We start from the raw sequence: 21,083 nt of genomic DNA, 5'->3' as shown, positions 1-21,083 counted from the left end.
GGCAGGTAAAGGCTGTTCTGGCCCTGCTCCCAGGCAGGACTCAGCACCTGGGTGTGGGCCCGGCACATCACAGGGTTCCTTCTTCTTTAACTTCTAGAAGACACACTAGGGCCGCACCTATGGCTCAATGGAGTAGGGCGCTGGCCCCATATGCTGGAGGTGGCAGGTTCAAACCCAGCCCCAGCCAAAAACTGCAAAAAAAAGAAAAAAAAATAGAAGACACACTGCTCTAACTCATAGACTGTTAGGAAAATATAATGGTGTCATCAATAAGACTGACATAAAGACAGGGAATGGCAGCTTATGCCTGTAATCCTAACCATCTCAGAGGCTGAAATGGGTAGATTCTTGAGCTCACGAGTTCGAAGCCAGCCTGAGCAAGAGCGAGACCTCATCTCTAAAAAAAAAAAAAAAAAAAAAAAATAGTTGGGCATTGTGTCAAACACCTGTAATCCCCACATACTTGGGACACTGAGGTAAGAGGATCTCTTGAGTCCAAGAGTTTGAGGTTGCTGTACATATGACATCACGGTATTCTACCAAGGGCAACAAAGTGAGACTGTCTTAAAAAAAAAAAAAAGTACCACCCACATAGACAATCTTGCACAAATATTTTGGGCAGCTTTACTATCCATACTTGGAGGGACATTTAGGGAATTCACTTCCCAATTCTAATGCAAAACTGTCTAGTGACAAACCTCAACATTTACTATTATAATGTACAGGATAAAATTTTTTATTGCAAAGGGATGAGTAGTATGTTATACATTTTTATTAAAATACTTTTTTCTTTATTTAAGCATTATGATAGACATGCCCACTTTCATATAAGTGGAAACATATATATACTAAAACCCATCACAAGTACTAACAATCAAGATGCTTTCAAAATGTTTATCATCTTGCCTTTATTTGTAAAAACCAACATCAGTCATCCTAGTCATATTTTAAAGTAAACATAACAGATAGCATGATTTAGTTTGTAGTATTTCACTAACTATATCTAATAATTTCAATTTTTTTTTTAATTTTTGAGACAGAGTCTCACTTTGTCACCCTTGGTAGACGCATGGCATCATGGCTCATAGGAACCTCAAACTCTTGGGCTGAAGCAATTCTGTTGCCTCAGCCTCCAAAGTTGCTGGGGCTACAGGCGCCCACCACAACACCTGGCTATTTATTTTTTTCCAATGGTAAGATAGGACTTTTATTAGAAGTTAGAATGGAATACAGAATCAGTAAAAAGCACCAGGGTTTCTGGAAGGGGGAAAGAACTGAAGAACTCCCTAGGAGTCTCCACATGGGCTCTCTAGGGGTCTTAAGTCTAGAGGATTACATATTTTTTTTTTTTCTTTTTGAGACAGAGCCTCAGGCTGTTGCCCTGGGTGGATAGCTGTGGCATCACAGTTCACAGAAACCTCCAACTCCTGGGCTTAAGCGATTCTCCTGCCTCCTCCTCCCAAGTAGCAGGGACTACAGGCACGGGCCACAATGCCTGGCTATTTTTTGGTTACAGCCATCATTGTTGTTTGGTGGGCCCGGTTGGATTCGAACCCGCCAGCTCAGGTGTATATGGCTGGCGCCTTAGCTGCTTGAACCACAGGCGCTGAGCCCACTATATATATATATATTTTTTTAAAGATAGAGTTTTTCACTTGCTCAGGCAGATCTCAACTCCTGATCTCAAGCAATCCGCCAGCCTTGGCCTCCCAGAGTGCTGGGATTACAGGTGTGAGCCACTGCTCTTGGCCGATTTCAAAAATTCTTATGGAAAGCACTGTTTTCATACCTAACAAAAACAAATAATTCCATTTTTTTCTTGTTGAGAGTTACTCTGTTCATCCTTGTTAGAGCACTGTGGTGTCAGTGCTCACAGCAACCTCAAACTCTTGACCTTAAGCTATCCTATCTCAGCCTAATAGCTGTGACTATAGGTGTGCACCACTAGTCCAGGTGAGTTTTTTTTTTTTCGCAGAGACACAGTTTCACTTTACTGCCCTCAGTAGAGTGCCATGGCATCACACAGCTCACAGCAACCTTGAACTCCTGGGCTTAAGCGATTCTCTTGCCTCAGCCTCCCGAGTAGCTGGGACTACAGGCGCCCGCCACAGCACCCGGCTATTTTTTGTTTGCAGTTCGGCCGGGACCAGGTTTGAACCCGCCACCCTCGGTATATGGGGTCGGCGCCTTACGGACTGAGCCACAGGTGCCGCCCCCGGTGAGTTTTCTTTAATTTTTGGTGGAGACAGGGTCTGACTCTTGCTTTGCTGGACTTCTAAGCTCAGGCAATCCACCAGCCTTAGCCTCCCAGAGAGCTAGGATTACAGGTATGAGCCACTGGGCCCAACTTAAGTAATTCCTTCACTTAAAATTAAGACATATGGGGGTGGTGCCTGTGGCTCAAATGAGTAGGGCGCCAGCCCCACATGCTGGAAGTGGTGGGTTCAAACCCAGCCCCGACCAAAAACTGAAAAAAAAAAAAAAAAATTAAGATATGTGACTGAAATTTCTTTTTTTTTTTTTGAGACACAGTCTCAATCTTTCGCCCTGGGTAGAGTGCTGTGGCATCACATCTCACAGCAACCTCAACTCTTGGGCTTATGCTATTCTCTTGCCTCAGCCTTCCAAGTAGCTGAGACTACAGGTGCCCACCACAAGGCCCAGCTATTTTGTTGTCGTTGTTGCAGTTGTTGTTTAGCTGTCCCTGGCTGGGTTTGAACCGTCCAGCCTCAGTGTATGTGGCTGATGCCCTACCTGCCCTACCTACAGGTGCCACTTTTGACTGAAATTCTACACTTCTACAACCATAGAAGTTGCATGATCCACTTAATGCATTACATTAAAAAAAATTAGCCTAGGGCGGTGCCTGTGGCTCAGTGAGTAGGGCGCCGGCCCCATATGCCCAGGGTGGCGGGTTCAAACCCAGCCCCGGCCAAACTGCAACAAAAAAATAGCCAGGCGTTGTGGCGGCGCCTGTAGTCCCAGCTGCTCTGGAGGCTGAGGCAAGAGAATCGCGTAAGCCCAAGAGTTAGAGGTTGCTGTGAGCCGTATGACACCACGGCACTCTACCCGAGGGCGGTACAGTGAGACTCTGTCTCTACAAAAAAAAAAAAAAAATTAGCCTAGAAATTTAAATTTAAATGTAATTGTTTTGACAATCCTCATTGTTTCAGTAATTTGCCATTTGTGGGGTGAACAACATGGAACCCCCCCTTCTTGGTTTGTCAACATTAGTTTGGTTGTACAATTCAAATGAAGATAATAGTTCACAATTAATCAAGTCATTTGTTATTGTGCTAGTAAATGTGAACTTGTTGGTCTAGGCAAGATAAACATTAAGCCATGACTAATATTAAAAAGGTTTGATTGTCAGATTGTATTTAGTATAAGAAAATATAAATGAGCTGGAAGCTGCAATATTTAGAAGACATAATTAAAGTTAAATGGGGTCATGATAATGAAACTCTAATCCAATAGGACCAGTTGTTTTAGGAAGGGGAAGTTACATAGAGATCTGTGTGTGCAGTGAAGTTCATGGAAAAATGGCTGGGCCTGGTGGGTCATGCCTGTAATTATAGTACTCTGAGAGGCTATGGTAAGAGAATTACAGGAGCTCTTCAGTTCAAGACAAAAGCTTGAGTGGTAGTAAAACCTAATCTGTACTAAGATAAAAAAAAAATTACCTCTGGGACGTGGTTCACACCTCTAGTTTCACATATTTTGGGGGTTGAGGACAGAGGATTGTTTGAGCCCAGAAATCTGAGGTTTCTATGAGCTAGTCTGATGCCATGGCACTCTAGTATAGGTGAGAATGAGGCTCTGTTTCAAAAAAAAAAAAAAAAGGAAAAGAAAAGAAAACTTTTTTGACAGGTGATGAATTGTGGATTGTGGAGATGTTCTTTTCCCAGGGGTCTCTATATCAAATCATTTCTATCTTGTAAGGATATACACTTTGGGTTCTTTTTTTTAAAGACAGAGTCTCACTCTATTCCCCTGGGTAGAGTGCCATGACATCACAGCTAACAGAAACCTCAACCTTTTGTGCTTAATCCATCTTCTTGCTTCAGCCTCCTAAGTAGTTGAGACTACAGGTGCCCATCACAATGCCCAGATAATTTTTCTATTATTTTATTTTATTGAGACAGGGTCTCACTATGTTGCCTTTGGTAGAGTGTCGTGGCTTCACAGCTCACATCAACCTCCAACTCTTGGGCTTAAGCGATTCTCTTGCCTCAGCCTCCCAACTAGGTGGGACTACACGCATCTGCCACAATCTCAAAATCTTTTTTTGTTGCATTTGTCATTGTTGTTTAGTAGGCCCAGGCTGAGTTCCAACCCGCCAGCCTGGGTGTATATGGACAGCGCCCTACCCACTCAGCTATGGGTGCCGCCCTCTATTTTGTTTTTTTAATAGAGACTGGGTCTCAATAAAAACAAAGAAGAGAGAAAGAGAAGAACCACATTCATAGGCAAGGTAAGGGAATGGACTCTTCATATGGTGGCTGGAAGGATGGTGGAAGTCAGGAATAGTGAGTGTGTGTCTTTGGAAGTGTTTCATTCTGAGATTGGAAATGGAAAATGGCTTATAGCCATCAGGGGGCTTTTTTTTTTTTTTTTTTTTTTTTTTGGCCGGGGCTGAGTTTGAACTTGCCACCTCCGGCATATGGGACCAGCGCCCTACCCGCTGAGCCACAGGCGCCGCCCCATCAGGGGGCTTTAAGGAATGTAGCAGTGATACCCTGGATGAGTATTCTTTCTCTTTACTTTGATACATCTGAACAGTTTCAGCTAACAGAATAACTCACAAATATGCCCCCAGGGTAGACTATGGCCTCTGGGCTTCATGACAAGGCAGTCTTCTATCTTGCTTTTGCACCAGGATCAGACCCCAGTGCATATGAAAAAGAGAATTAAAAAGAAAAATAATGGCTCGGTGCCTATAACTCAATGGTTAGGGTGCCGGCCACATATGCCAGGGCTAGTGGGATCTAAACAGGCCAGGTCCTGCTACACAACAATGAAAATTGCAACAACAACAACAAAATAGCCAGGCACTGTGGTGGGCACCTGTAGTCCCAGCTACTTGGGAGGCTGAGGCAAGAGAATCACTGAAGCTCAATGGTTTGAGGTTGTTGTGAACTGTGACGCCACAGCACTCTACCAAGGGTGACAAACCGAGTCTCTGTCTCCAAATAATAAAAAAATAAAATAAAAATAAGGTCAAAGCCAGAAACAGCACTGTTAGACCAGATAAGATTTGATTTTTCCAGGTGACAGGGTAGGGATTAACACAGTATTCCCTGGCAAGGGAACTGGGAGCTCTTTGACACTGGGAGCACTCAGACTCTGGACTCTGGAAAAAGGAGAATTAACATTAACATTAAAAAGGAGAATTAACAGTTGACAACTGCTGCTCCTAATTATCCAGGATAGACGAGGGCTTCTGAGGTGTTCACATAGAGGCACTCAAACACTCATTTTATCCTCAAAATACAATTTCAGCTCAGATGGGGGAATTCCAGAAAAAAGAAAATCATTTCCATGGTCAATTCCAAGATAAAGCAGCAGGTAGAATTTTGCTTCTTTGTACCCAAAGTAGACAAAGACAAACACATAACTTTTAAAGAGGTTTGGGAGAAAGTGGGTTTCTCCATGGTGAGAGGATTTTAGCATCCTGCACTCAGCGTGGTGGGGGAGGATCAGCCTTCTGGAGAATGACAGGCTCAGGGAGTAAAAGAGATAAATGAGATTCACCTGACGGTGCCTGAGAACATTCCAGACTGAGCAACTGAGCAACCCTGGAAACAGTTCTGGTGAATCTCTCACTCACATGATTCCTGCACAGAGAACTGTCTACAAGATGAGCACAGATTGATTTTGGAAAAGAAACTAAAGGTCTCTGATATTATACACAGAGGTGACACAGAGAGGATCTGTTATGCATATGGTACGGGTCCCTTAAGGGCCCATACTGGGCACAAAAATTCTAGATTGCAGTTCCGAGTGGCCCAGATTTCAGGATCAAATGGCCCAGTTTGCAGTTCCCCAAAGATCACCTGTTGTGCTGTCATGAAAGAATGGTGACCTCCCTCAGTGCTATGTCTGAGACCATTTATCAAGTCATAGCCTGATTATGGTCACAGCAGATACGTTTTTCTCCTAATCTGGGAGCAGCTCTCTGAGCTCAGCTAGCTACAGGGGCCTGTGAACACAGCAGTGCAGACCTATGCCATGGCCACCCAAGTGGCCTTTGTCTTCTTTGCTGAGGGCTGTTCCTCTACATTGCCTGATCCTAGACATCAAGCCCTGGGTGGAGAAACATACAGCTCCTCCCAGGAAAAACCTGGGCATACCCTATCCCTGGAGAGGAGGTCACAGCCTGTCAGTGGAGAAGATGAGACTTGAGCTGGGGGATCCCTGACCCTATTCAGCAGAGGATGCAGCTCTGGGTGCAAGGTCAAAGACCTGATACTTCTCACATTTTTCCAGATGACCAGCTTCACAATTTTGGACACACACTTAAAAGATGACAGGAGTAGTGGAAGTCTTAGTAAAAGAATTTGAACAAAATAATCAGAAAGTTGAAGTCCGTCTGTCCTTGAGGATTAGGATGACTGACAAATTTTATATTAATGTAACATAATTGATGTCCACTGGTTGTTTTATGAGAGTCATGACATTCTTTTTAATTAAAAGCATATGAGGGTGGCAGAGCATGAAGGCGGACAGGACAGACGTGTAGCCCACCTCTCCCAAGCCACCAGGTGAGAGGAAAGGCAGTCTGGACCTTCCCTGTGTGTGGATTATTGGAGTGGACAGACAGCTGGAGACGCCCAGCGAACTGGCGGTTTGCTATATATGAGGGGTAATTTAAAAATCACAGACTCTGTTGTAGAGATTCATCCCTGCTGGGCCGTGCCGGCCAGCAGGCCCCTCCCCCACAGAGGTCAGCAGCTTGTAAATGCTGACAAAATCCAATTGACAAGTAATTAATCCTGAACTGAGGGAGGCATCCAAAAGGAGAGCCACTCAAAACCACAGGGAGCAGAGCAAACTGTTAGACAATTGAAGGGAAGTGATCCTGCCCAGGAAACAGACATTTTGAACTACCCAAAAGGGCGGGCACCTTTCCCCCAGGTGTTGGATGGGGCTGGCAGTTCACGCTGCGCTGCGAACTGGCGGACACCCATCCAAAACTCTGAACCATAAAACTCAGAATAAATCCCTCGAGCGCTCCAACCATGGGAACGGCTTGAAGCCTAGGACCCGGCTTTGGCTTCTGGAGCTGCGGAGCTACTGAAGCCGTGGGAACCAGCTACAGGAGATACCACGGGAACTCAGCACCACTAACCTTATGGCCGATTGCAGTCGCCAGTTTGCGGGGGAACCTGGGAGCAGAGTGGAGGGACTTAGGAAGCGTGGACACCTGCACTGAGTGGAAGAGTCGGTCGCAAGTGCTGTCCCGAGGAGAACAGGACCCGGCTTTGGCTTCTGGAGCCGCGGAGCTAATGAAGCCGTGGACGGGCTTTGGCTGCTGAAGCCCCGGGAACCAGCTGCAGGAGATACCGCGCGAACTCAGCACCACTCCCCTTATGGCCGATTGCAGTCGCCAGCTTGCGGGGGAACTTGGGAGCAGAGTGGAGGGACTTAGGAAGCGTGGACACCTGCACTGAGTGGGAGGGTCAATCGAAAGTGTGCCAAGGTTGCACAATTCTTAGGCGACAAACTTTTACAGAAACTCCAAAATGGCGATCGGCCCTGGAAGGTGGTTACCATGGTAACGGTATAAACTGTGAACCAGGTGTAAGTCTCGAAACCACTCACAGCGCCGCCTGATGTCCAGAAAGTATATTGCAGTTGAATATATTCCTACGAAAGTTGATCCCTACAGCAGACATATAGACATTTATAGATATATTTCGACCACAAGAATATTTTAGCAGTTGGTGCCTTTTTTTTGTTTTGTTTTTTTTTTTGTTTTTTTTTGGTTTTCGTGGGGGTTTTTTTGCTGTTGTTTTCTTTTTGTCTGATTTTTCCTCACCATTTTCTTAGAGGAGATTTCGATAATTTTTTATTATTACATTTTATATAGATATGTTTTTTATTTCTATGTCTTCTAATTTTAATTTCTTCTTTCTTCTCACTTAACATTCCTTCTAACACCACTTTTTTCTCTTTTTTTCCTTTCTTTCAATTATTTTACGCTTATCACTATTTTTATTGCAGTTGTTCTTATATTACTGTTGTCGTGGTTATTGCTTGTATGTTCATGTGTTTCCATCTGTCTCTGTATGTATGGGCCCATGTGCCTGGTAAACTTTGTATCTGTTTATTTGTTCATTTGGTCTCAATGAGCTTGGTGTTACGACCTGTAACCCTGAGCTCCTGACACCCCCCTCCACTCTCACTCCCTGATCTGGAGACCTGCCCCCTCAGGAGTCCAGATTCTTGGCTGAACTCTCAAGAGGTGTAGACAGGACATGGACAGCAGCTGGCCAGTGCTGACTCTGTAGCAAAGGAGCAAGAAGACAACGGTCGGCTGAGAGGGAATTACACTGGAGCGGTGGTGCCCCGAGGTGCAGAGCAACAGCCGTCTTCAGCAATAACAAGGCCCACCCCCAGATATCCCATAGCCTCTCCTCCAGTCTTCCTGTGCAACCAGATGAGGCCGAACATCTTCTCAGATGGCAACCACTATGGAACAGACCTGGGACTGAAACACAGGCCCCGTGAGTAAAGGGTTTTCCTGAGATGTTACCGACCTGGGTGGAACATGGGGACTAGAAAACACACCCGCAGAGCCGGGAAACTCCTAGGGTGGGGCTGATCCAGAGAACAGCTCTACTGAGCCTAAGATGCACCTGGCCCTTAGGGGATCACCAGCCAATAGACAAAGGAGGCCAAGAGGCTACGGCCAACAACTGATTGTGCTGTGAATACAAACCTACAGGACTAAAGACAGGGCCTGAGACATAGGTTCTGGGAACTCAGATCAGCCTCTCCTCTGCAGAGGAATCTGGCAAGGTCAGAGACAAACTCCCACAGGGTTGTACCCTTCACCCAGTAACATAAACTAAGGGTGGGGCTGGAACTGAGTGAACACCTCCAGCCTCCATCAAGTGCCCGAGGTTGACAGGCCACACCACTCCCTACTGGATAAAGACAGAGATTAGTGGCCTAGTCAAGCAGACACAGACTACCCTGTGACTTAGGTAGGTGAAAACCCCTGGAGTATCTGCTTACTGCAGACAACTGACTGGGTCACAGCCCTGTGGGGCTAGCAGAGACTGGGTGTGACAGAGCTGCAAGGTGGGGAAGGAGGCATCAATCTTCCCAGACTGATCTATTTACTGGTGGCTCTTCCTGACTCCACGCAACACTGGAGCAAGCCATTTTAGAGCAGTCACAGGACCCCTGTGACCCAGTTCCCAGGGACCTCTTGAACTCTCCCACCCGAGGCAGCTGCTGACTGAGACAATTGACTTGGACCTTTTGAACTGAGTCACTCACCTGGGGACTATCCAGGTGGTGCCCTGGGTGTGTGGTTATAGGAAGGTTTGATTTTCCTTTTCCATTTGTTGCCTGTGGTGGGTGGGGTGACTTAATTGCTGGTTTTTCTCCACAGCTGAGACTTTAACCCAGAGTAACTATTTCACTAGGGTCACATAGAAACCAGCTGAAAACAAGTCAGAACCACTTAGCCCCTCTACACCAAACAGGGCCCATGTTTCTCAGGCCACAGCACTCTACGGGTCCTCGACAAAAGACCAGAGGAAAATCAAAGGGAGGAAAACAATCATGGGGTGGAATCAGTGGAAAAACTCTGGTAACATGAATAACCAGAATAGAACAACCCCCCCAAGGAAAGATATGGCAGATGTAATTGAAGATCCCATTCACAAACAACTGGCTGAGATGTCGGAAATCGAATTCAGAATTTGGATGGCAAGCAAGATTAACAAAATGGAATTAGGAATTCATGGAGAAATTCAAAAGCTGTCTCAAGTATTTAAAGACAAAACCATGAAAGACTTAGACACAGTGAAACAAGAATTTGCAGCCTCAAAGATATGAAAAATACAGTGGAATCCCTTAGCAACAGAATGGACCAAGCAGAAGAAAGGATCTCCAACATCGAAGATAAAGCCTTTGAACGCTCCCAAACTCTCAAAGAGGAAGAGAAATGGAGAGCAAAAATGGATCACTCACTCAGAGAGCTCTGGGATAACTCGAAGAAGACACATATCCGTCTCATAGGAATTCCTGAAACAGATGAAGTGGCCTCACCTGGCGCAGAGGCCCTTCTGCATGAAATTGTGAAAGAGAATTTTCCAGACATGCCTAGAGAACCTGAAATTCAGATAGCAGATAGCTTCAGAACCCCAGCACGACTCAACTGCAATAAGACATCCCCCAGGCATATCATAATTAACTTCACTAAAGTTAATATGAAGGAGAAAATTCTCAAAGCTGCCAGGAGAAAGAAATCTATTACCTTCAAAGGGAAGAACATTAGAATGACTGCAGATCTCTCTGCTGAAACTTTTCAAGCCAGAAGAGGGTGGTCATCAACGTTTAATCTCCTCAAGCAAAATAACTTTCCACCCCGGATCTTGTACCCAGCTAAACTGAGTTTCATTTACGATGGAGAAATTAAAAACTTTAATGACATACATATGCTAAAGAAATTTGCCATAACTGAACCAGCTCTTCAGGATATTCTCAGACCTATCCTCCATAATAACCAACCCAATCCTCTACTACAAAAGTAAACTCACTCAGAAACTTCTGATCAAACTCTAACTTCCACAATGGCAAAAGGATTAAAAATGCCCACTGGACTTTCAAAAAACTCAATATCCCAAATTTCACCAAACTTATCAATGCTCTCCATTAATGTGAATGGCTTAAACTGCCCTCTAAAGAGACATAGGTTAGCTGACTGGATACAAAAACTCAGGCCAGACATTTGTTGCATACAAGAGTCACATCTTAACTTAAAAGACAAATACAGACTCAGGGTGAAAGGATGGTCATCCGTATTTCAGGCAAATGGTAACCAGAAAAAAGCAGGAGTTGCAATTTTATTTGCAGACACAATAGGCTTTAAACCAACAAAAGTAAGGAAGGACAAAAATGGTCACCTCATATTTGTTAAGGGTAAGACTCAATATGCTGAGATTTCAATTATTGATATCTATGCACCCAACCAGAATGCACCTCAATTTATAAGAGAAACTCTAACAGACATGAGCAACTTGATTTCCTCCAACTCTATAATAGTTGGAGATTTTAACACTCCTTTGGCAGTGCTGGATCGATCCTCCAACAAAAAGCTGAGTAAAGAAATTCTAGATTTAAATCTAACCATCCAGCATTTAGATTTAGCTGACATCTACAGAACATTTCATCCCAATAAACTGAATACGCATACTTCTTATCAGCCCACGGAACTTACTCCAGAATCGATCACATCTTAGGTCACAAGTCTAATCTCAGCAAATTTAAAGGAATAGAAATTATTCCATGTATCTTCTCGGACCATCATGGATTAAAACTTGATATGAGGGTGGTGCCTGTGGCTCAGTCGGTGGGGCGCCAGCCCCATGTACCGAGGGTGGCGGGTTCAGACCCGGCCCCGGCCAAACTGTAACCAAGGGATGGCCGGGCGTTGTGGCAGGCGCCTGTAGTCCCAGCTACTCGGGAGGCTGAGGCGCGAGAATCGCTTGAGCCCAGGAGTTGGAGGTTGCTGTGAGCTGTGTGACGCCATGGCACTCTACCGAGTGCCATAAGGTGAGACTCTGTCTCTACAAAAAAAAACAACTTGAGATGAGTAACAACAGGAATCTTCATACACATACAGAAACATGGAAGTTAAATAACCTTATGCTGAATGATAGCTGGGTCAGAGATGAGATCAAGAAGGAAATTGCCAAATTTCTGGAACAAAACGACAATGAAGACACGAACTATCAGAACCTCTGGGACACAGCAAAGGCAGTTCTAAGAAGGAAATTTATAGCACTGCAAGCCTTCCTCAGGAGAACGGAAAAAGAGGAAGTAAGCAACTTAATGGGACATCTCAAGAGACTGGAAATGGAAGAACAATTCAACCCCAAATCCAGTAAAAGAAAAGAAATAACCAAAATCAGAGCAGAACTAAATGAAACTGAAAATAAAAGAATAATACAACAGATCCATAAATCAAAAAGCTGGTTTTTTGAAAAGGTCAACAAAATAGATAAACCTTTGGCCAACCGAATCAGGAAAAAAAGAGTAAAATCTCTAATCTCATCAATCAGAGATAACAAAGACGAAATAACAACAGACTCCTCAGAAATACAAAAAATCCTTAATGAATATTACAAGAAACTTTACTCTCAGAAATACGAAAATCTGAAGGAAATCGACCGTTACTTACAAACACATCACCTTCCAAGACTTAATCAAAAACAAGTGGAAATGTTGAACAGGCCCATATCAAGTTCAGAAATATCATCAACCATACAAAATCTCCCCAAAAAGAAAAGCCCGGGACCAGATGGTTTCACGTCAGAATTCTACCAAACCTTTCAAGAGGAATTAGTACCTATACTACTCAACCTGTTCCAAAAGGTAGAAAAAGAAGGAAGACTACCCAACACATTCTATGAAGCAAACATCACCCTGATCCCCAAACCAGGAAAAGATCCAACGAGAAAAGAAAATTTTAGACCCATATCACTGATGAATATAGATGCAAAAATATTCAACAAGATTCTAACAAACAGAATCCAGCAACATATCAAACAAAACATAAATCATGACCAAGTCGGTATTATCCCAGGATCTGAAGGCTGGTTCAGTATACGTAAATCTGTAAATGTAATCCAGCACATAAACAAATTAAAAAACAAAGACCATATGATTCTCTCAATCGATGCAGAAAAAGCTTTTGATAACATCCAACATCCATTCATGATTAGAACACTTAAGAAAATTGGTATAGAAGGGACATTTCTTAAACCGATAGAGGCCATCTACAGCAAACCCACAGCCAATATCATATTGAATGGAGTTAAATTGGAACCATTTCCACTTAGATCTGGAACCAGACAAGGCTGCCCATTGTCTCCATTGCTCTTTAACATTGTAATGGAAGTTTTAGCCACCACAATTAGGGAAGAAAAGGCGATCAACGGTATCCACATACGGTCAGAAGAGATCAAACTTTCGCTCTTAGGAGATGATATGATTGTATATCTGGAAAATACTAGGGACTCTACTACAAAACTCTTAGAAGTGATTAAGGAATACAGCAGTGTCTCAGGTTACAAAATCAACATTCATAAATCGGTAGCCTTTATATATACCAACAATAGTCAAGTTGAAAAAACAATTAAGGACTCTATCCCATTCACAGTAGTGCCAAAGAAGATGAAATACTTGGGAGTTTATCTAACAAAGGACATGAAAGATCTATATAAAAAGAACTATGAAACTCTAAGAAAAGAGATAGCTGAGAATGTTAACAAGTGGAAAAATATACCATGCTCATGGTTGGGAAGAATCAACATTGTTTAAATGTCCATACTACCCAAAGCAATATATAATTTCAACGCAATCCCCATGAAGGCTCCACTGTCATACTTTAAAGATCTTGAAAAAATAATACTTGGTTTTATATGGAATCAGAAAAAACCTCGAATAGCCAAGACATTACTCAAAAATAAAAACAAAGCAGGAGGAATCACGCTACCAGACCTCAGACTATACTAGAAATCGATAGTGGTCAAAACAGCATGGTACTGGCACAAAAACAGAGAAGTAGATGTCTGGAACAGAACAGAGAACCAAGAGATGAATCCAGCTACTTACCGTTATTTAATCTTTGACAAGCTAATTAAAAATATTCAGTGGGGAAAAGATTCCCTGTTTAACAAATGGTGCTGAGTGAACTGGCTGGCAACCTGTAGAAGACTGAAACTGGACCCACACCTCTCACCATTAACCAAGATAGACTCTCACTGGATTAAAGATTTCAACCTAAGACATGAAACTATAAAAATACTAGAAGAGAGTGTAGGGAAAACCCTTGAAGAAATTGGGTTGGGCGAGTTTTTTATGAGAAGGACCCCCCGGGCAATTGAAGCTGCTTCAAAAATACACTATTGGGACTTGATCAAACTAAAAAGCTTCTGCACGGCCAAGAACACAGTAAGTAAAGAAAGCAAACAGCCCTCAGAATGGGAGAAGATATTTACAGGTTATGTCTCCGACAAAGGTTTAATAACCAGAATCCACAGAGAACTCAAACGCATTAGCAAGAAAAGAACAAGGGATCCCATTGCAGGCTGGGCAAGGGACTTGAAGAGAAACTTCTCTGAAGAAGACAGGCGCATGGCCTTCAAACATATGAAAAAATGCTCATCATCTTTAATCATCAGAGAAATGCAAATCAAAACTACTTTGAGATATCATCTAACTCCAGTGAGACGAGCCTATGTCACAAAATCCCAAGACCACAGATGTTGGCGTGGATGTGGAGAAAAGGGAACACTTTTGCACTGCTGGTGGGAATGCAAATTAATACATTCCTTTTGGAAAGAGATATGGAGAACACTTAGAGATGTAAAAATAGATCTGCCATTCAATCCTGTAATCCCCCTACTGGGCATATACCCAGAAGACCAAAAATCACACCATAACAAAGATATTTGTATCAGAATATTTATTGCAGCCCTATTCATAATTGCTAAGTCATGGAAAAAGCCCAAGTGCCCATCGATCCATGAATGGATCAATAAATTGTGGTATATGTACACCATGGAATATTATGCAGCCTTAAAGGAAGATGGAGACTTTACCTCTTTCATGTTTGCATGGATGGAACTAGAACATATTCTTCTTAGTGAAGTGTCTCAAAAATGGGAGAGAGAGTACCCAATGTACTCACCCTTATTATGAAACTAATGTAGGACCTTCACATGAAAGCTATATCCAGGGATAAACTAAGAATAGGGAGAAAGGGGAAAGGGAGGGGAGGGAGGGGGGAAGGAGGGGGAAGGAGGAGGATTAATGGGATTATACCTGCGGTGCATCTTACAAGGGTATATGTGAATCCTAGTAAATGAGGAATGTAAAGGTCTTAGCAAAATAACTAAGAAAATGCTACAAAATCTATGTTAACTAATGTGATGAAAATGTGTCAAACGAACTATTAACCAAGTGTATGGTTCCCCACGATCATGCCAATGTACACAGCTATGGTTTAATAAAAATAAATTAAAAAAAATAAAAGCATATGAGGGTTTAATTGTTCATACATTTCTGTATACCATAGGAAGCAGCAAAGTGAATACATGTTGTTATTCTCGTTCCCTAATTCAGAAAATGATGGAGATCTTTACTCTTCCACTCTCAGTACATGAAGCACTGTTATCCACTAACCTTTGCTAGCACATTCTAGGGAGAAATGTTTATATTTTTTCTGTCTTAAGAAACCGTGGTGAAATCATGTTATTGTCATTTACATTTTCTTTTTACAAATTTCTCATAAGGTATATTAAATGCTTATTGATAATATGCATTCCCTCTATAATTTTATTTTTTTATTGTTGTTGTTGAGACAGAGTCCCTGAGCAGAGTGCAATGGCGTCATAGCTCACTGCAACCTCAGACTAGGTGCTGTGGGCATCCTGCTGCATCCTGCTGCTTCCTGCATCAGCTTCCGGAGGCCACTGGGTTTACAGCTGCTCACCTAGGTGCCCAGCTGGATTTTTCATTTTTTTAGGAATCAGGGCTTCACTCTCACTCGGGCAAGTCTTGAACTCCTAAGCTCAAGCAATTCTTCCTCCTCAGCTTCCCACGGTACGACAGGTGTAAGCCCCCTCAACCAACCCCTCTATAATTTTAATATTGGTTACTAACAAAAGAAATTCTCTACCTTGTTAATGATATTTGCCTAGTTTTAAGCTTTTTTATTTATTTTGGTTGATCTTATTTTATTATAGGATATTAAACCTAATTATTTATTGCCATTTGTGTGACATTTATTGTGTGTATTTCTTTGAGATAGAGTCTCACTCTGTCACCCTGGCTAGAGTGCCATGGCATCATGATAGCTCACAGCAACCTCAAACAGTTGAGCTAGGGCAATTCTTTTTCCACACCCTCCTGAGTAGCTGAGACTACAGGGGTATGCCACCAGCCTTGGGTAGTTTTTCTATTTTCAGTAGAGACAGGGTTTCCTTCTGCTGGCTAGTCAGAAACTCCTGAGCTCAAGCAATCTCTTGCCTCTGCCTCCCAGAGTGCTAGAATTACAGGTGGGAGCCTCTGTGCCTGGTCACATTTGTTCTATTTTATTTACACATTTTTATAGGCATTTGACACTGGGATTATCCAATATTTATAAGTGTACTAAATTTTGATGTAGGAAAAATAATAGCACATGGCTTTCTTTTGTACTTTGCCAAATAATTTCCAGATTACAGAGCATGAGATAAACATTAATGGTTTTGAGTATTTAAATTTAGGTAATTTTGCATTTTATACAATAACATTTGTTGTAACTGCATGTGTGGGTTACAGGTCTGATGTCTCTTCACTTCTTCATCCTCACTTTGAGTTTACCAAACCCACAGCTCTCCTTGTAGTTGTAAGATAGCATTTTATCATTCCGGTAGATGAGAATAATTTAATGATGATAAACAAGAAATCAGTTTAAAATCAGAACATTTCTTCAAATACAAGCTACATGTGCAATACAATTTTTAGTTTACATGTTATAGTTGTGTTGGGACATGAAGTTTAACCGTAAGAATTGATGAGCTACTAATAGAGAGCAGGCCTGAGAATTTATGAAATAGGCTTCAGTTCTGATCTCAAACTGCCATAGATATCAATTAACTACATCTTGGAAAATAGTAATTAAAAGAACAATAGAGAATGATATAACCTATTCTTATAAAAATATGTCCATTTATAAATTCATAGGAATTATCCAGAAGAATAAACACTAACTCTTTTTTTTTGTAGAGACTCTGGCCCTGGGTAAAATGCCATGGCATCACACAGCTCACAACAACGTCCAACTCCTGGGCTTAAGCGATTCTGTTGCCTCAGCCTCCCAAGTGGCTGGGACTACAGGCACCCGCCACAACGCCCAGCTATTTTTTGGTTGCAGTTCAGCCGGGGCCGTGTTTGAACCCGCCACCCTCGGTATATGGGGTCGGCGCCTTACCAACTGAGCCACAGGCACCGCCCAACACTAACTCTTAACAGAGTCATCTATGAATAAAGTGACATTGGAGAAAAGGGGAGATTTTCTCCTCATGAAAATCTATGTAATTTGCCTTTTTTATGGTAGACTCTGCTACATACCTCATTCCTAAATATCACTATATTCATATTCAAAGTACTCCCCTTGGGAAGCTATGTGCCTAATGTACTCTTCCAAGTGATTTTGGAATTCTTTTATTCCTTTAAATTCCATCAAAGCTGTTGTTGTATTACACTTGATATTCTCAATATCACTACTTGTCTATTTTTTCCCAATATTTCCTTTATCTTCAGACAACAAAAATGTCATTGGGGGCCATATCAGGGGAGTAAAGAAGGTTTTCCAATACAGTTACTTTTGTTCACTGGCTAACTACTCCCTCACAGACAATGTCATATAAACTGGTACACTGTCATGATGTTAGACCCAAGAGTTGGTAGCCAAGATTTTCAGATAAGATTGTTCTAATTCTTGGCTCGGCACCTATAGCTCAAGCAGCTAAGGTGCCAGACACATACACCAGAGCTGGCAGGTTCAAATCCAGTCTGGGTCTACCAAAACAACAATAACAACTATAACCAAAAAAATAGCCAGGCGTTGTGGTGGGCACCTGTGGTCTCAGCTACTTGGGAGGCTTAGGCAAGAGAATTGGAGGTTGGAGGTTGTTGTGAGCTGTGACGCCACGGCACTATAGCCAGGGTGACAGCTTGAGGCTCTGTCTCAAAAGAAAAAAAAGAAAACCCACAAAACACCATCCAAGAACAAAAATAAACATCACCCAGCAAGACACCAACACATGTGAATGAAAACACAACTGTGAGGCCCTGATACACCAAGATTAGAAAACCTTGCAGAGTTGTTTGAACGCTACTGCCACTGGAAGTGCACGGTGGCAGATCTCAAATGAATTTCTTTTTTTTTTTTTTTTTGGAGAGACAGAGTCTCACTTTATGGCCCTCGGTAGAGTGCCATGGCATCACACAGCTCACAGCAACCTCCAACTCCTGGGCTTAAGCGATTCTCTTCCCTCAGCCTCCCGAGTAGGTGAGACTAAAGGCGCCGGCCACAACGCCCAGCTATTTTTTGGTTGCAGTTCAGCCGGGGCTGGGTTTGAACCCGACACCATTAGTATATGGGGCCGGCGCCTTACCAACTGAGCCACAGGTGCCGCCCTCATATGAATTTCTTTATAATGAGAAAAAGATTAAAAAGTAAGGGTTATTACCATTTGGTATTTCGGTAACAAATTGACTTTCATCTGTATTTGTAGCATTTCTTATTTTCACAGCACAAATTTGTGAAAGCCAAGGAAAAAAATTAAGGCAGAAAAGTCACTGCTGCAAAACATGAGATGATGAGTGGCGCCTGTGGCTCAAAGGAGTAGAGCACTGGTCCCATATACCAGAGGTGGTGTGTTCAAACCCAGCCCCGGCCAAAAACTGCAAAAAATAAATAAATACATACATAAATAAAAAATTAAAAAAAAGAGATGATTATCTTTATAGGATAAGAAACATTCTTGGTGAAAACTAGTCAGAACCCACCACTGCTCCAGCTCACTTGATAAACCTAACATCTGCAAAGGGGAATCAGAGGACAGAGAAAGCCAAGGATTACTTCTCTCTTCCACCAAACTCGTATTTGTGCAAGTTTCCTATTATCAAGTACAAAATGGACTGAAAATGGAGCGTGTATCCCTGGGGATACAGGCAGAGAGACACCAAGTAGAGCACAAAGTAATTGTATATTAAAGATACAATTTCAAAAGAATAGAAGGGTTAGGTACCATCAGATGAGAATCCAATACTACTTCATTTACTACCCTTAGGTCTTGGACAGTAAGTAGTCATCTGTTCCAGGCTTTTCAATGAAAACTATAGGGGTGTTATATGAAGATTGGTAGGGCCTTATGGGCCCCTACCCCATAAAGTTGTCCATCAAAGGGACTATGTCTATTAATGCTTCATGTTTAAAAGGGTATAGGCTTTTTGTGGTGGTTGAGCTTCAGATTGAAAGTAGACCTCAGATGAAGTGGTCCTGGGGACTTTCCTAGGGATACCCTCTTCCCAGACAGAAAAGTTTACCTGGGTGTTGATTTCTTCTGGCCATTTGTCCTTATCCTTCCTGCGCAAGATCCAAGGTCCGCAGCAGCAGGCCGATGATGCAGAGGACAGAGCCAAGTGTCTCCAGCGGAAAGTGGAGGGAGAAAGGTGGACCCGGAAGCAGGCCAAGGCTGAGGTGGGCTCCTGGAACCGCAGGATCCAGCTGGTTGAAGAGGAGCTGGATCGTGCCCAAGAGCGCCTAGCCACTGTCCTGCAAAAGTTGGAGGAAGCAGAAAAAGCTGCTGACAAGAGTGAGAGGGGTATGAAGGTTATTGAAAACCGGGCCGTAAAAGATGAAGAGAAGATGGAACTGCAGGGAATCCAGCTCGAAGAAGCGAAACATATTGCAGAAGAGGCAGATAGGAAATATCGAGAGGTGGCCCTTAAGTTGGTCATTATTGAAGGAGACTTAGAACGCACAGAGGAATAAGCCGAGCTGGTGGAGTCCCGGTGCCGAGAGATGGATGAGCAGATCAGACTGATGGACCAGAACCTCAGGTGTCTGAACACTGCTGAAGAAAATTATTCTCAAGGGCGGCACCTGTGGCTCGGTCAGTAAGGCGCCGGCCCCATATACCGAGGGTGACGGGTTCAAACCCGGCCCCGGCCAAACTGCAAGAAAAAAATAGCCGGGCGTTGTGGCGGGCGCCTGTAGTCCCAGCTGCTCGGGAGGCTGAGGCAAGAGAATCGCCTAAGCCCAGGAGTTGGAGGTTGCTGTGAGCTGTGTGACACCGTGGCACTCTACCGTGGGCCATAAAGTGAGACTCCGTCTCTACAAAAAAGAAAGAAAAGTATTCTCAAAAAGAAGACAAATATGAGGAAGAGATAAAGATTCTTACTGATAAACTCAAGGGGGCAGAGACCCGTGCTGAGTCTGCTGAGAGATCTGTAGCCAAGATGGAAAAGACAATCGATGATTTGGAAGATAAACTGAAATGTACCAAAGAGGAGCATCTCTGTACACAAAGGATGCTGGACCGGACTCTGCTTGACCTGAATGACTAGAGCATCCCAGTCCCCCCTGCGCCACTTCTACCTCTGACCCTGACTCCTCCTGAGGCCAGCCTGCCTGAAGCTGACCTTTAAACTGAGGGCTGATCTTTAACTGGAATGCTGCTTTCTCCTTTCTCCGCCCCCTCCATACCCTACCCACCCCACTGCCATGTCTTTTTTGGCAAACTATCTCTGTCTCTTCCTAGAAATTCCAGCTGGGCTAGAGGCTGAGCATCCTCGGGAACAACATTTAAGGGAATGTCAGCACAATGCCAAATGTCTTTAAAAGCATGTTGTGATGTACACATTTTGTAACTACCTTTTTTTGTTGTTCTGGCAACCATTTGTAAAACATTCCAGATATTTCCCCAGCTCTTGAAGCAGCAATCTAATCCCTTTCTCACTTTTGAAAGATGACTTTTCAGTTTAATTCATATTGCCCTCTTCTTAAAAGACGGGGGGGAATGTATGGGCCTGCCTTACTGAGCACCAGAGCCCAGGGAGAGACTCCTCTATGGACAACCTCACTTCTCAAAGTACCAGACAAACCAGCAAGATGATCCCAGGAGGAGTTAGCCAAACAACAAAAACATGCTGTGAGGTTTTCAGCTTTAAGATATCTTTGGACAACTTTTATTTTTTTCCTTAGAAGTGACCAAATTAAGATGGTAAGACCTCTGAGACCAGATATTTATCCTGTCTCTACCCCCTTGCCAAGGACTTAGAGA

The 21,083-nt window shown here is 43.1% G+C and overlaps 1 protein-coding gene across 2 annotated transcripts in view; it reads right to left on the bottom strand.

The window, feature by feature from the left end:
- Positions 1-20,141, bottom strand: part of LOC128572360 (zinc finger protein 43-like) — a 72,881-nt gene extending 52,740 nt beyond the window's left edge. Inside the window, exon 1 of one of the 2 annotated variants that reach the window (XM_053572229.1) lies at positions 19,345-20,141. In XM_053572229.1, the coding sequence (XP_053428204.1) occupies positions 19,345-19,758 (414 nt within the window). In that variant the 5' untranslated portion in view covers positions 19,759-20,141. The remainder of the gene's footprint in view (positions 1-19,344) is intronic. The other variant, XM_053572228.1, reaches the window with a different exon arrangement.
- Positions 20,142-21,083: the final 942 nt, after the last annotated feature.

Source organism: Nycticebus coucang, chromosome 20 (genome assembly GCF_027406575.1).
Source record: "Nycticebus coucang isolate mNycCou1 chromosome 20, mNycCou1.pri, whole genome shotgun sequence".
In the NCBI taxonomy this organism is placed as follows: domain Eukaryota; kingdom Metazoa; phylum Chordata; class Mammalia; order Primates; family Lorisidae; genus Nycticebus; species Nycticebus coucang.
The sequence above is the reverse complement of the archived record's forward strand: the minus strand, read 5'-3'. Positions and strand labels throughout refer to the sequence as shown.